The sequence below is a fragment of the Natator depressus genome, chromosome 10 (assembly GCF_965152275.1).
Source record: "Natator depressus isolate rNatDep1 chromosome 10, rNatDep2.hap1, whole genome shotgun sequence".
NCBI lineage: Eukaryota > Metazoa > Chordata > Testudines > Cheloniidae > Natator > Natator depressus.
In genome coordinates, this window is record NC_134243.1 from 76,741,468 (window position 1) to 76,756,183 (window position 14,716).

Sequence of the window (14,716 nt, forward strand, 5' to 3'; positions counted from 1 at the left end):
TGAAACTGCCGAGGCAACTTAGAGAGGTAGGATGCAATCACCAGCTGTGACTTGGCCCCGAGGCAGGTTAACAGCTGTGTTCTTCCAAGAAGTGCCCTGGATCGTTAATGACCTCCATTAGCAGAGGATCCCCTTACAGTAAGCAGGGGTATTGGTTCAGAGGTTGTCTACTGAATTACCAGTATTTGCAGCACTACGTTATTCCCTAAAGGTCTCTTAAAGGTCTCCAAGTATCAACGCAACCTATCCTATAGGGTCATTTGGCCCATCGTTGACCTCTGAGATAATATGTGACAAGAGCAACTGTACACAGCAATTCTAGGACCGAAAATGAATTTTTCCAAATATTTGGTGAATCAGAAAGTCCAAAAAAACCATTTTGGGTCAAACGAAACGTTTCATTTCAACAAAATCAAAAGGTTTCATTGCGATTTCAACCATTTCAAGTTGGTTTAAAAAAAAAATTAAAGACAACTTTGAAACCAAAAATTTCAACCTAAAAATCCAAATGTTTTGTTTAGAAAAAGGCTACCCGAAACATTTTGATTTTCTCTGATTTTTTTCTTTGTGACTGAAACAATTTGGTGAAATTGAAGCAAATTCACAAAATGTTTCAGAGTCACCAAACCTACATTTTTTGCCAAAATCAAGTTTTGGCCAAAAACATTCACCCAGTTCTAGTGCAGTGCTTAATTTGTAATGAAAGACGTGCTGGGACTCAAGCAATTAGGTGCCGGGGCTCAAGCAATGTTTTTACCTTCATAACAGACGCAGCAAGCCCAGAGGTGCACTGCTGGAGCTATGAATTGCCAAGCCGAGAGGTGCTGAGGCTCAGCCCTGGCAAGCCCTGGCACAAATTCAGCACTGTTCTAGTTTCTAAGGCATTAAACTCAGAACAGCATGGAGAAAAACAGGCACTCAGGCAGGTACTGATGGATTCCTGATCCTGCAAACACTGATGTACACAGGTAAGAAACCCATTTAGTTCAGTGGGGTAGTGGGCTCTGTCAGCAGGCTCAGATGCGAAAGAGAAAGCGTACGAGTATGCTTGGCAGAATCCAATTTTTATATCTTTATCGTTTTGACAGAAAATCCTGGTGTTTATTTTTAAGCATTTTTGTTGATTTACATTGTCACAGTTGCAGGAAATTATGAGAGAGCTGTCAGGCAACAGGTCTTTCCTGACAGTTGAGATATATAATCCTTAAAACACCGAATCACCAACATCCCACGTCAAAACAGGCAAAGCGCTTGTCTTCATGATGGCGCTAAAGCGACGCTGATGTGGTCTGTCCGGCAGAGGTGAAAGTAAGCCGGTCCGGTCCGGCGTACCGGCAAGAGCCCGTACGCCGTGCGGGACCGGACCGGCTTCCCCAGGTGGTGCTTTAAAGGGCCCGGGGCTCCAGTCACTGCGGGGAGCCCTGGGCCCTTTAAAGTGCAGCCCAAGCTCCATTGCCGGAGCCCCGGGGTAGCGGCAGCAGGGCTCCGGCGGTGATTTAAAGGGCCCGGGTATTTAAAGGCCCTTCCTCTTCCGGTTGAGAGCATGCCCCCTTACTCAGGACTCCGGAGTACCGGTAAGTCCTTTAAGTTACTTTCACCCCTGCCGCCTGGTGAAGACGCATCGTGTACATGGGAGAGCGCTCTCCCGTCTCAGTAACGACTCCACCTCAACAAGAGGCAGAAACGACGTTGGCGGGAGAGCGTCTCCCACGGGCCTATCGCCGTGTGGACACCACTTTAAGGCGGTGTAACTTATGTCGCTGCAGGGGGTGATTTTTTCACACCCCTGAGCGATGTAACTTTTTATGCTGGTCGTGTAGACCAGCCCATAGTACATGCCCTTAAATCAAATGCCAATAAGTTCCGGACATAGGGTGACCAGACAACAAGTGTGAAAAATCGGGACCGGGGTGGGGGGTAATAGGAGTCTATATAAGAAAAAGGCCCCAAAATCGCACTGTCCCTATAAAATCGGGACATCTGGTCACCCTATCGGGACCCAGCATTATTCTGTACGTTGTAATTATTATGGATGGAAATATTTCCCCTCCCGTTTCCGGTACGGGGAAATCAACGGTTACCAACATTTACCAAAAAGAAAAGGAGTACTTGTGGCACCTTAGAGACCAACATTTACCAGTAAAGGTCCAATCTTTCCAGGCGGGCGGCCCAGCTGCCGGCTTGGCTGGGCTGGGCACAGGCCTTGTCGGACAGGGCCACGCTCTCCTGGAGCGTCCCGTTCATTCTAGGCCGCCTGCTTGGGGCTCCTGACTGCTTAGGCTCCTGGAGGGAGGAGGAGAGTGACCCGGGATGGGGCCACTTCCCAGCCACCCTCCGCTGCAGCCCGGCATCGCTGAGCCAGCCGCGTGGGGGGGGCTCGGCTCCGGAGCGCGGCGCGGGGGCGGATTTTGGGGCGTCTCCCCCGGGTCTGGCCGGGGAGGAGCCCTCAGCCCGGGGGCGGGGAGGGGGGCACGGCTGGAGAGAGTCATTTGACACCGTCTTAGCAACAAAGCCGCTGGCGGCTGCCGGGCTCGGCGCAGCGGCGAGCGGCGCGGCGGACCCGCCTCATGCCGGGGGCTTGAGGGCTCGCCGGGGCTCGGATCCCCTCGGGGCGCCGGCGGGACCCGCGCGATGCCGGGGCGCTGACCGGGGAGCGCAGCCCGGGCGCTCCGGCGGCTGCAGCATGGAGGACGGGCTGGGGTCCGAGGAGGAGACCTGTGAGTGGGACCCGCCGGGCGGCGAGCGGGCCGGGCTGCGGGGCTGGAGCCGGCTGGGCGGCGGGTGGGCTCGGGGCGGGGGTGGTGGGGATGGGGAACGGGGCATGGCTCAGTGGAGCGTAGGTGCAGACACGCACCTGCACACTCAGCGAGCTCACACTCACGTTCACACACAGGCACGCTCAGCCAGAGCACACACAGACACACTCAGCAGGCGCACACAGATAGAGACACGCACTCAGCGAGCTCACACTCACGTTCACACACAGGCACGCTCAGCCAGAGCACACACAGACACACTCAGCAGGCGCACACAGATAGAGACACACACTCAGCGAGCTCACACTCACGTTCACACACAGACACACTCAGCAGGTGCACACAGAGAGACACACTCAGCGAGCTCACACACACATTCACACACAGACACACTCAGCAGGCGCACACAGATAGAGACACGCACTCAGCGAGCTCACACTCATGTTCACACACAGACACACTCAGCCAGAGCACACACAGACACACTCAGCAAGCGCACACAGATAGAGGCACACACTCAGCGAGCTCACACTCACGTTCACACACAGACACACTCAGCCAGAGCACACACAGACACACTCAGCAGGTGCACACAGAGAGACACACTCAGCGAGCTCACACTCACGTTCACACACAGACACACTCAGCAGGCGCACACAGATAGAGACACGCACTCAGTGAGCTCACACTCACGTTCACACACAGACACACACTCAGCAAGAGCACACACTCATGTTCACATAGACACACTCAGCAAGCGCACACAGATAGAGACACGCACTCAGCGAGCTCACACTCACGTTCACACACAGGCACGCTCAGCCAGAGCACACACAGACACACTCAGCAGGCACACACAGAGAGACACACTCAGCGAGCTCACACTCACATTCACACACAGACACACACTCAGCCAGAGCACACAGATAGAGACACACACTCAGCAGGAGCACACACACATTCATTCACACACAGACACTCAGCAAGCTCACAGAAACACATAAATGCCGACACACTCAGCTAGAGCACACACTCAGCAAGCCCCCACAGATACAGAGATGCACACACTCACACTCTTATTAATTCACACCCAGACACTCAGCAAGCTCACAGACACACTCAGCAACAGCACACACTCATGTTCACTCATATCCATTCACACCCAGACACTCAGCAAGCTCACACAGATACAGAGAGACACACACTGAGCAAGAGCACACAATCATATTCACTCACACACAGATACTTAGCAAGCTCACACACTCAGCAAGCTCACAGAGACACACACATGCACACTTAGCAAGCTCACACTCGTATTCACAGAGATTAACTCAGCCAGCTTACACACTCATTCACACACACACTCAGCAAGATCACTCAAAGACACACTCAACTGATGCGCGCGCGCACACACACACACACAGAGGTGAAATCAAATAAAAATGGGGGCGGGGGGGAGAGAACCCATCGTTATCAGGAAAGGCAAATATTTTTAAAACTACCTTAAAATAAAACCCATTTGGAAGAGGATGGACTCTTTTACTCCTACACAAACTATTGTTAGTCTTTAGGTGGGAAAGGGAACTTTGCCAAAGTTGAGACTATGGAAATTATTTAAGAAACCTGCCCTTTGGGTTTCATTCATACATGAATGAACATGAAAATAAGACCAGGGATTGCTGTGCGAGTGATGCCATTTTTATTATGTTCCTGTTTGTCATTAGACTGTAGAAAATGGAAGTGAATTGTCATTATTTGTAAATCCATTATTGAGGGTTTTCTATAGCGCCCATCATCCTAGTATTTGAATGCGTCCCAGGTAAATCAGGTTTGCATGTTGAAGTCCCTAGGGATTTAGGATGTTTTTTACAGAGCAGGAGTTTCCCTGCAGTTTCTATTTTTGATGCTCTTTCAGAATGGCTCTTCAAGAGTTCCGGACCAAATTCTGCCCTCAGTTATGTCAGCATAAATCTGCACTATTTCCTTTAGAGTCAAGGGTTTAGCTCTAGATTGACTGTACACTGGGGTGATTTAGGGCAATTGGGCCCACTGGGTGAAATCAGGGATGTTACTTTTTTAATATTTTATTTTTACAGGAAACGTTAGAAAAACGGGCCCATTCTTATGGGCTTTGTAGAGCACCCTGTAGACACTGAGTGCTCCATGCATTATAAATAACTGTGGCATTCCAAATATTAAAGTAACACTCAGGGTATGGCTGAAAGCCAGAGACAATTAGACAGGAAATTTGGAAGAAATGAAACTCAAATCTTAATTCACCCCATTGTAGCAAGTGGGGATTGCATACATCTTTTATATGGAATTGGATAGGTTTTGCGATCATTCTCAGTGCATAAACGGCAAGGCAAGGGGGATGTGGACTATAGTTTTAAATTTTCCTCACTCCTATTACTAACATATTAGACTATTGAAACAGAATTTTTAGCACCTAATTTACTTTGCATAATTTCTTTGATTTTCTTACTTTTGCATTTCTCTCAGTTTGGCTACTGAAATGAAACTGGTTAGTTTTCATTTTTATTTATAGTCAGTGTCAGCTTTTGGATCTTAGGTCTCCAGTAAAGCAGGTGATGGTTTGAACTAAAGAAACCTCAGAAAATTCCATTCATACATAGGCTTTGTAAAATCTGGACAGGGATCTTTTCTGTTTTTTATTTTCTGTAATGCATCATGCACTTCTGTGATGGTAAATTTAATACCAATCATCATCCTATTTTCATCACATACTAATTCATGATCCCTCTAAGCACAACATGGAGTGATGGTAACACTGCAAGGCTGAAGCAACCACAATAATTGATCTTCTTTGTGTTCCACTGATTTAAATAAAACAAAGACCGTTATTTTAATACATTTTTGCCCACAAATTTCCTTTGCTGTTTTTCAAAATCTCTTGCCCAATAAGCTTTCTGCAAGTGATACTTTCAAAGCTGGAGGGGGGGAGAAACAAAGGGCCTGTGTCTGTCTGTGTGATGCTTTTGCCGGGGACAGAACTGGAATGGAGTCTTAGAACTTAGTAAGTAATCTAGCTAGATATGCGTTAGATTATGATTTCTTTAAATGGCCGAGAAAATAAGCTGTGCTGGAGGGAATGGATATTCCTGTCTTTGTGTCTTTTTGTAACTTAAGGTTTTGCCTAGAGGGATTCTCTATGTTTTGAATCTAATTACCCTGTAAGGTATTTACCATCCTGATTTTACAGAGGTGATTCTTTTTACTTTTTCTTCTATTAAAATTCTTCTTGTAAGAAACTGAATGTTTTTTTCATTGTTCTTAAGATCCAAGGGTTTGTGTCTGTGATCACCTATGCAAATTGGTGAGGATTTTTATCAAACCTTCCCCAGGAAGGGGGGTGCAAGGTTTTGGTGAGGATTTTGGGGGGAAAGACATTTCCAAATGACTCTTTCCCAATAATAAACCCGGTTAGACGTTTGGTGGTGGCAGCGAAAGTCCAAGGACAAAACAAATAGTTTGTACCTTGGGGAAGTTTTAACCTAAGCTGGTAAAAGTAAGCTTAGGAGGTTTTCATGCAGGTCCCCAAATCTGTACCCTAGAGTTCAGAGTGGGGAAGGAACCTTTACATATGACGATTGAAGCTAGTGCCCAAACTCCCCTTGTCTTCAGTGGGAGCAGCAGGGCCGGTCCCCTCTAGGATACTACTGTTCCCCATTCAGCTTTGTGTTAATTATGGCTCTGTTGATGGAAAATCTTGGCAAGGTGTTTTGGGAGATGGGGGGGCGGAGCGTCGTGGAAAGGGAGGAATGAGCAAAAGGAAAGTTGAAGTTATGTCTCTGCCACTCATGAAGCCTGGCATATGGATTATCAGAATGTATGGCAAAGAGTACACAGTTGATGCTTAATTGGTACTGATATAGATATAGAGAGAGTGCATATATAAACACACACTATGCACCCTCAGCTGATGTAAAACCACAGTGAAGTCAATGGAGCTACATCCATTTACAGCCACTGAGGATCTGGCCCAACAAATCTACCATCATCATCTGCCTTTAAAATCCCCAGCGCTCATCCATGCAGCAGATTTGTCAGGTTGAAACCATCCATCCTGTTCCGCCATCTGCCCTGCTGTGCATCTCTTTCGCTTGACAGTCAGTTAGGCAAGATGGGGTGAGAGGGCAAGCTCCTCACACATGGTATCATTCGCCCAGGTTACATCATCCCACCCAAAAGCATAGCTCTGAAGATCACGCTGCTTCCTAAAAAATGGGTTTTGTCCTGCCCCAAAATAAGCAAAACCAGAAAGCTGAAGTTCTTCATATGCTGATTTGGAACCAATTTCTGATGTGTTTATAGCAGTTTAGTCAGTAGGGCACTGTCTGTCTCGCTCATGTGTGACTTTGGAAATCTCTCAAACTTTACCCTCAAACGCTGTCAGGCACGGAGTATTAGTTTGTAACAATGAAACTGGCTGGTTACTGTTTATTTCTTGTATTGCAGTAATGCCCAAAAGCTCCAGTCAGGATCAGGACCCCACTAGTTGTTAGGTGCTGTACAAATGTAACAGACGACATCACCCCTGCCCCCAAAGCGTTTATAATCTAATGTAAGACAAATTGCTTTAATAAATAGATGGGAAGGGATTGAGAGGATGAAGGTAACCCTGTTAATAACATACAGATACACTGGCTAGAGATCTCTTGCTGATTTGTTGCTCTCGGTTTCATTATATAATGGCATGTACATTTCCCCAGACTCTTGGTTTTATTGCATTCATTGTAAGGTGGATCATAGCTTTCTATGAAAGGCACCACAGCTATATTAAGCTACATACTCTATTACACATGTAATGGTGACATATGGTAGGTGACGAATACAAATATTGCATAACTGTAGTGTTTGACATCATAGAATCACAGAATAGAATCATAGAATATCAGGGTTGGAAGGGACCTCAGGAGGTCATCTAGTCCAACCCCCTGCTCAAAGCAGGACCAATCCCCTATTAAATCATCACAGCCAGGGCCTTGTCAAGCCTGACCTTAAAAACTTCTAAGGAAGGAGATTCCACCACCTCCCTAGGTAACGCATTCCAGTGTTTCACCACCCTCCTAGTGAAAAAGTTTTTCCTAATATCCAACCTAAACCTCCCCCACAGCAACTTGAGACCATTACTCCTTGTTCTGTCATCTGCTACCACTGAGAACAGTCTAGAGCCATCCTCTTTGGAACCCCCTTTCAGGTAGTTGAAAGCAGCTATCAAATCCCCCCTCATTCTTCTCTTCCGTAGACTAAACATCCCCAGTTCCCTCAGCCTTTCCTCATAACTCATGTGTTCCAGTCCCCTAATCATTTTTGTTGCCCTCCGCTGGACTCTTTCCAGTTTTTCCACATCCTTCTTGTAGTGTGGAGCCCAAAACTGGACACGGTACTCCAGATGAGGCCTCACCAGCGTTGAATAGAGGGGAACGATCACGTCCCTCGATCTGCTGGCAATGCCCCTACTTATACATCCCAAAATGCCATTGGCCTTCTTGGCAACAAGGGCACACTGTTGACTCATACCCAGCTTCTCGTCCACTGTAACCCCTAGGTCCTTTTCTGCAGAACTGCTGCCGAGCCATTCGGTCCCTAGTCTGTAGCGGTGCATGGGATTCTTCCGTCCTAAGTGCAGGACACTGCACTTGTCCTTGTTGAACCTCATCAGATTTCTTTTGGCCCAATCCTCCAATTTGTCTAGGTCCCTCTGTATCCTATCCCTACCCTCCAGCATATCTACCTCTCCTCCCAGTTTAGTGTCATCTGCAAACTTGCTGAGGGTGCAATCCACACCATCCTCCAGATCATTTATGAAGATATTGAACAAAACCGGCCCCAGGACCGACCCTTGGGGCACTCCACTTGATACTGGCTGCCAACTAGACATGGAGCCATTGATCACTACCCGTCTGTTCTCTAACCTTTTGTAACTTTTCTGTTATCTCACAGACCACTATAGCCAACTGTTTAATGGACGCCATAAAAGCAGGAGCCAAGAACTCTCATTCATCCACAGATATAGTGCTGTAAATGACAAGACAAAGAAACTTGCTAGTGTTAAAAGCCAGGGATGAGTTTCTAGGTGACGCCTGAACAACTATTGACTAGAATGAATCATAAATGACATTGTCCATCTGAAACTCTGACATTCCCAACAACTAAGGAGTATGACTTGAGAGTTAGTTATGGGCAAGGTAGAAATTAGATTTTTCTCTTTCCAAATGTGATGCCCAATTCTTCAAAGCAGGTCATGCCTGAGAAGTCCTAGTACAGAGGTAATCCCATGACAGTCAGTAGGATCGCCCAGGAGAGTAAGGATAATTTACCTGAGTAAGGGCTTCTGGGATCCCCCACTTGTATGTTTATTCTAACTATTGTCTAGGATCCTCCCTTGACTATCACTTCAGGGCTAGCTGTTGGGACCATGCTGGATTGTCTAACATCCTATTATACTTTGGACAATGCCGTTCAGAGAGTTAGAAAGGTGATCATTGCTGTCATAGGTAAAGCAAGAACTAGAAATCCCCATTTGTATTTGAAAGCCAGAATGAGGCACATTGTAGGAGCAAAGAGGTATAATTCATAAACCACATAAAGACTCAAGAGTGGGTTAAAATCTGACCATGCTTGATTTGACTAACAGAAATGTCAGAAAAACCTACCTTTCACCGGTCGGTCAACACAGATCTTCCCAAAAATTAAGCTGGACACTGGGTTAGTTACATGGCCCTTGTGCTGCGCAGACGCATCAGAGAATGTCACACTTCCTTGGGTGGATTCTTGAACGGGCAAATACTGGCCTATCACATCCTTCATCTTCCTTTTTTCTTCTTGCTGACATACATGTCCTGAGTCCGCTGTCCATTGTAAGAAGTCAGGGGAAAGTAGGTGGAAAGACAGGGAAGGAAATGGTAACATCACACTAATTGTGGTGGAAAATCTAGTCCCAAATTCAAGGTTAAACCAATTTGGAACAATGGAGATGGAACACGTGAAAACTTGAGCCCAGAACATGTTCCCCCAGAAGAAAATCCATTGACGAGCCAAAGTTAGGTAGAAAAATCTACAGCCTCTAGACCTGGTGTGTTCAGCGGGGGCATGGATTGGCCAGCTGTGGATTGGGCAGGGGCATGACTCTCCTAACCCCTGGTGTATCCTGAGTTCCATGGGGAAATCCCATAGATCAAGAGATCCTTGCGGACTGGGAGGCGCAGACACCCTGAGCCCCACATCCACTGGGGCTTCTTCACTGGTATCTGGTCTAACATCACTGTCCAGGGGGGAGGAGGTACAGAGTGGAAGCTGATACTCATGGCTCCGTCCCATTCCTGCTCAGCCAGCTAGCAGGACTCGAACAGTGCAGAGTTCATGGAAGGGGGGTTTTGAGGGGAGGCTGCTGAACAATAGATTTGAGGTGGATTCCTCGTCCATCAATGTCAGAGGGGATAATCTGGCCTCTGACGAGGAAGTTCAGGAGGCAACATCTGCATCTGAAGTGAAAAAAGCGGCCCCCAGAAATCTGTAATCCCGAATGGCAGAAGGATGGCAAGGGTGGGCCGTTGAGACCATCACTCTATACTAAGGATTCTCACTTTAATATTAAGGGGCAAAAGTAGAGCAGTGCAGAGCAGCCAAGATGGATCCACAATCTGCTGAAACAGGTTTAGTGGCTGAATTAATAACTTGTCAGAGGAATTCCCCTGGAAGAGCAGCGGCACAGACAGCATGTGATCCAGGAAAAAAATCCCTCTGCAAAATGGCCAGACATGTTTCCTCCTTACAAATCCAGCTGTAGAGCCTCTCTGTCAAACACGCTGGAAAGATGCAGAGTCCAGAACTGGGGTTTGATCTCATTAGTTAGCAGGAAGGTTTATTCAACAAAGCAGGGAACTGGTGTGATGTGTTAACCCAGTGCCCCATCTGAAAAGTAAAGCCATTTAACTCGCTCCTACCGCTGCAGGATTAGTGCAGTTATTCTTAGCAGAAGTGATGTTCACAATAACCATAGTCTATTAACGTATTTAAAAACTAGTCCCTGCCCATGCTGGGAGATACTTAAGGAACCTCTCTATACTATGCAACGCTGCTGACTCATGTTCGCCCTAAAGCAGTTACTGCTTAATTAAGACAAGGGGCCAGATTCTTATTAACACTAAGGCCCCTTTACTTTGCTCTGGCCATATAAAGAGGCCTTAAAGTGAGCATAGCTGTAATTTACACTCACTTTAAGACCCCTTGACAGCAGTGTAAAGGACCCTAGGTGTAAATAAAAACCAGGCTCTTCCTATTTTAATTACATATGAAAACCTCATTCAAAGAACATCAAGGTTGCAAAGTCAAGCACTCAGAGGTTAGGATACGCCAGTATTAAGGTTGCCCATGCAACCTTAATTCAGCCCCTACATGTGCATATGATACAATCTTTAACTACATCATTACATTCAAAGGCACATCCCTGACACCAAAGTGACCCCCTGCCAAATTCCAAACCCCTGCTCCAAAGCATGGAGGCGCTAGATGTTCTCAATCAAATGATTGTAAGAATTTTTTGAACATGGGCAAAACACTGTATTTTTGCCCCCAATCTCATTCTCAGAGCAGCTGTACTGTTCTTGCTGAAACTTTCCCCAATATATTTCAGCTTAAACACTTAAAAGTTTGGCAAAGTTCTAAGCAATTAGAAACAGGGTCTTCTAATGGGAAGTGTCGGACAACCTTCCTGTAACAGAGAGAAAAGGAAGCGTGGAGTTATAGCGGATATATGGGACTGGGGATGAAGAGGAGAGGAGGCTTATTTCCCTCTCCGCCGCTGACCTGCTGAGGTGACCTTGGGTAAATCACATGAGCTTTCTGTGCCTCAGTTTCCGCAGCAGCAAAATGAAGGTAGTAAGACAATTACAGAGGGACGGAACAAATAACAGCAGAGGGAGAGCAAGATAGGGATGTGTAGGAAAGAGAGAAAGGATGTGTTTGCAGCTGAGGTTTGCAAAGAACAGGAGAGTCAAGAAGACAGAGAGGTGGAGGGGACGTGTTCTTCATGGCAGGAACTGCAGAGGAGAAGGCCCTTGCGCCTACAGGGAGGAGACTGTGTGGAGGGACAGAGGAGGCCAGTGCTGAATGACAGCGGGAGCGAAAGGGCCACAGAGAGACAAGATAGGCAAGAGCAAGTCCAGGAGGCAGGTTTGGAAACCAGGAAGGCAATTTCAGTCTGGCTCCTGAAATGGATGAGAAGCCGGTGGAGCTGGAAGAGGACTGGGGTGACGCAGTCATGCTCCTGTACGTGTGGGAATGCAGGGAGCAGCATTGTACACACTGAAGTCTGGAGGGCTGGGACTTTAGCAGGCAACAGAGGAGGTAGAAGCCTAGCCAGTGAATTATCCTTCCTAAAGCCCATTTATGATGAGTGAGTGAGATGCAGGAAACATTCAGCAGGAACGGCGATTACTTCTTGCTTCTGCTCAGCACCACCACTTACCGTACTGCCTGTCTTGTCTTTTCTCGTGCTTCAGTGCTTCATTCAGAGAAAGAATTCCACAATGCAGCAAAGCGGAACGACATAGCCAGGATGCAAGAGCTCATCAGGACAAGGGTTAACGTCAAAGCCAAAAACAATGTAGGTGCCTTTTGCTTTCTAGCTGCAGAGGGGACCCTCGGAGCTGCAGCCAGCAGAAAGCGTTAGCATCCAAACTGTGTCTCCAGACATAAAAGAAACGTTACTCTCCTCATTAGTTGCTCCTCTGGGCAAAGCGTAAAAGCATCGACCCAGGGCCAAGTAGTCAATGGTAGAGCACATCCTTCACCGCATTGAAATCCAGGGAGTTGCACCCTGCATCAAAGTTGCTGCCCCAATGCAACCCCTCCTGGCTGGATGCGGCATTGCAGCATCTTTGCCTCAGTTTCCCCCCACTGTCCTTTGGCCTACTGCAGCCATAGCAGCGTCCTAGCTCTCCGGCCGCAGCACTTTGCCACAGAGTCCTCCAACGAATGTAAACAGAACCAAATCTTTAGCCCAGCTGGGGTTAGCTGACACAGACGTGCCGCTGCTGTTCTCTGCTGGCTGCCTGTCTAGCCACAGGCTTCTGTGCCTTGGTCAACCCCATGGGCTCTGGGGCTGGCACACTCCTCCCCTCACTCAAGAGTTCAGGGAGGCTACAGCTCCTCAGGGCCCCTGGCCCCAGTCAGGCTTTCAGCTCCCCCGCTGGAGTAGCCTGTCTGCTCCTCTCAGCCTTCCTTCAGGCTGCTTCCCAGAGAGAGGAAACGCTCCACTCCCCCTCACTTCACATCTTGGTCTTCCCCCTGCCAACTGGGCTCACCCAGTTTTTCATGGGCGGGGGAAACAGTTCCCCTCTCACCCAGCTGGCCTTTATCTCTAATTAGTCCTGGCCCATCCTCCTGGTTAATTGGCCTCTCGGGCCCATGTTCACCCTTCCACAGCATGTATGGCGCAAACACCCCTTGGCCTAAAAGGATTTGAAAGCTGTAAACACTGCGGAATGAGAGGAGTTGATTAGGGTGATTTTGAGGGGACATAACTAAAAATGACGTCGAGTCTCAGGATGTTTACTAATAGTGAGGGTCATGTCAGTCTCCCTGGATGATGACGCACAGAGTATGTTGCAGCTACAAAGACAGGCATTGATCCCACACTCAGAACTCCCCCTGTACTGGTCAGCAGAGCCGTGGGAAATTGGGGTGCACAAGGAATTCAGACTTGGGGCCATACTTGAAGATTTGTTCCATCCATCCCTTTATCCAGGTGCCGCCATAGCTCTCCTGAGCGCAGAATCTGAGCAGCTTGTTCTTTGGACGGTACCACTCCTTTTACAGGCTGGCTTTTCCAAGAACAATGTGTTTGCAATATGTGCCCAGGCCCCTATTCCAGAGCAGGTCCTTGCACAAGAACCCATTGTACTTACTCACTGGATGGGGCGCTTCATGAACAAATGGGTCCCTCCCAAGCATTTACAGAAGTGCTTTGGAAAATTATCCCTGAAGGCCATAGGTTGAGATTGTCCCTCACTTTGTTTCCCTTCGGAGAGATCTCATGCATTTACCATCAGTCCTACTTGCTTCCAACTCACTCTGGTTTTTAAAAGAAAGTGTGTTTCCCCACAATATAGAGCTATATGGCCCAAAGACCCTAGTGGCTCAATCCTACAGTCCTTGCATTGCAATGGGAGCTTTGCCTGCATTTAGATTCCGGGGTCTTGCCCTGAACCTGCAAAATCCAGGGTGTCCACTTGCCCTTCGTCCTCTGTTTCATTGCAGTACCTTATGGTGCAAGCTGCAGCGTGGTGCGTGAATACGCACTGTGGGTGACATCCTGGCCCCACGGAGGCAATAGGAGTTTTGCCATTGACTCTGCTGCACTGGGATTTCATGCTGTGCTTGTATCCACCTTCACTTTCCCTTTCCTCCTTTCCAGACAGACAGGACTGCCCTGCACTGGGCCGCTGGAGCTGGGAACGAGCAAGCCGTGCGACTGCTGCTGGAGCTCGAAGTCCCGGTGGACGACAAAGACAGTGTATGAGTGTGACTCTCCTTTGCAGCCTGTCTGCAGGGGTTGGGGGTGGGGGATTTGTCCTAAATTTAATGTAGTGCTCGTAGAAGGCAAGGGATCCGCATCAGCCAAGCTTCCTTCAGACTGTCTCAAAACACTAGGGGTGAGAAGGTCATTCAGGGTCAATGAAATCCTTCACCTCTCTGCTGAGGCTGTGAACCAGGCTGCAAGGGGGGACCAGCTGGATGGGTGGTTTGTGGGACTCATCCGCTCGGTAGCGAATGGAGCCCAGCAAACCAAGCCAGCAGATGGGAACAACTTTCTGCCAGTGGGTATGAGATGCTAGCCTCGACAAAAGGCTGCTTAGCAGTCACTGATGCAGCTCGCACCCAGAGCTGGGGTCCTGGTGATGAGACAGGGAGCTGGGCCAGAAAACGGGGAA

The 14,716-nt window shown here is 48.0% G+C and overlaps 1 protein-coding gene across 3 annotated transcripts in view; it reads left to right on the forward strand.

Moving 5' to 3' along the window:
• Positions 1-2,572: 2,572 nt before the first annotated feature.
• The window catches only part of ANKDD1A (ankyrin repeat and death domain containing 1A), a 30,995-nt gene continuing 18,851 nt past the window's right edge, over positions 2,573-14,716 (forward strand). For 2 of the 3 annotated variants that reach the window (XM_074966557.1, XM_074966556.1), the window contains exons 1-3: positions 2,573-2,717; positions 12,284-12,387; positions 14,200-14,298. In XM_074966557.1, coding sequence (XP_074822658.1) covers positions 2,684-2,717; positions 12,284-12,387; positions 14,200-14,298 — 237 coding nt within the window. In that variant the 5' untranslated portion in view covers positions 2,573-2,683. The remainder of the gene's footprint in view (positions 2,718-12,283; positions 12,388-14,199; positions 14,299-14,716) is intronic. The other variant, XM_074966558.1, reaches the window with a different exon arrangement.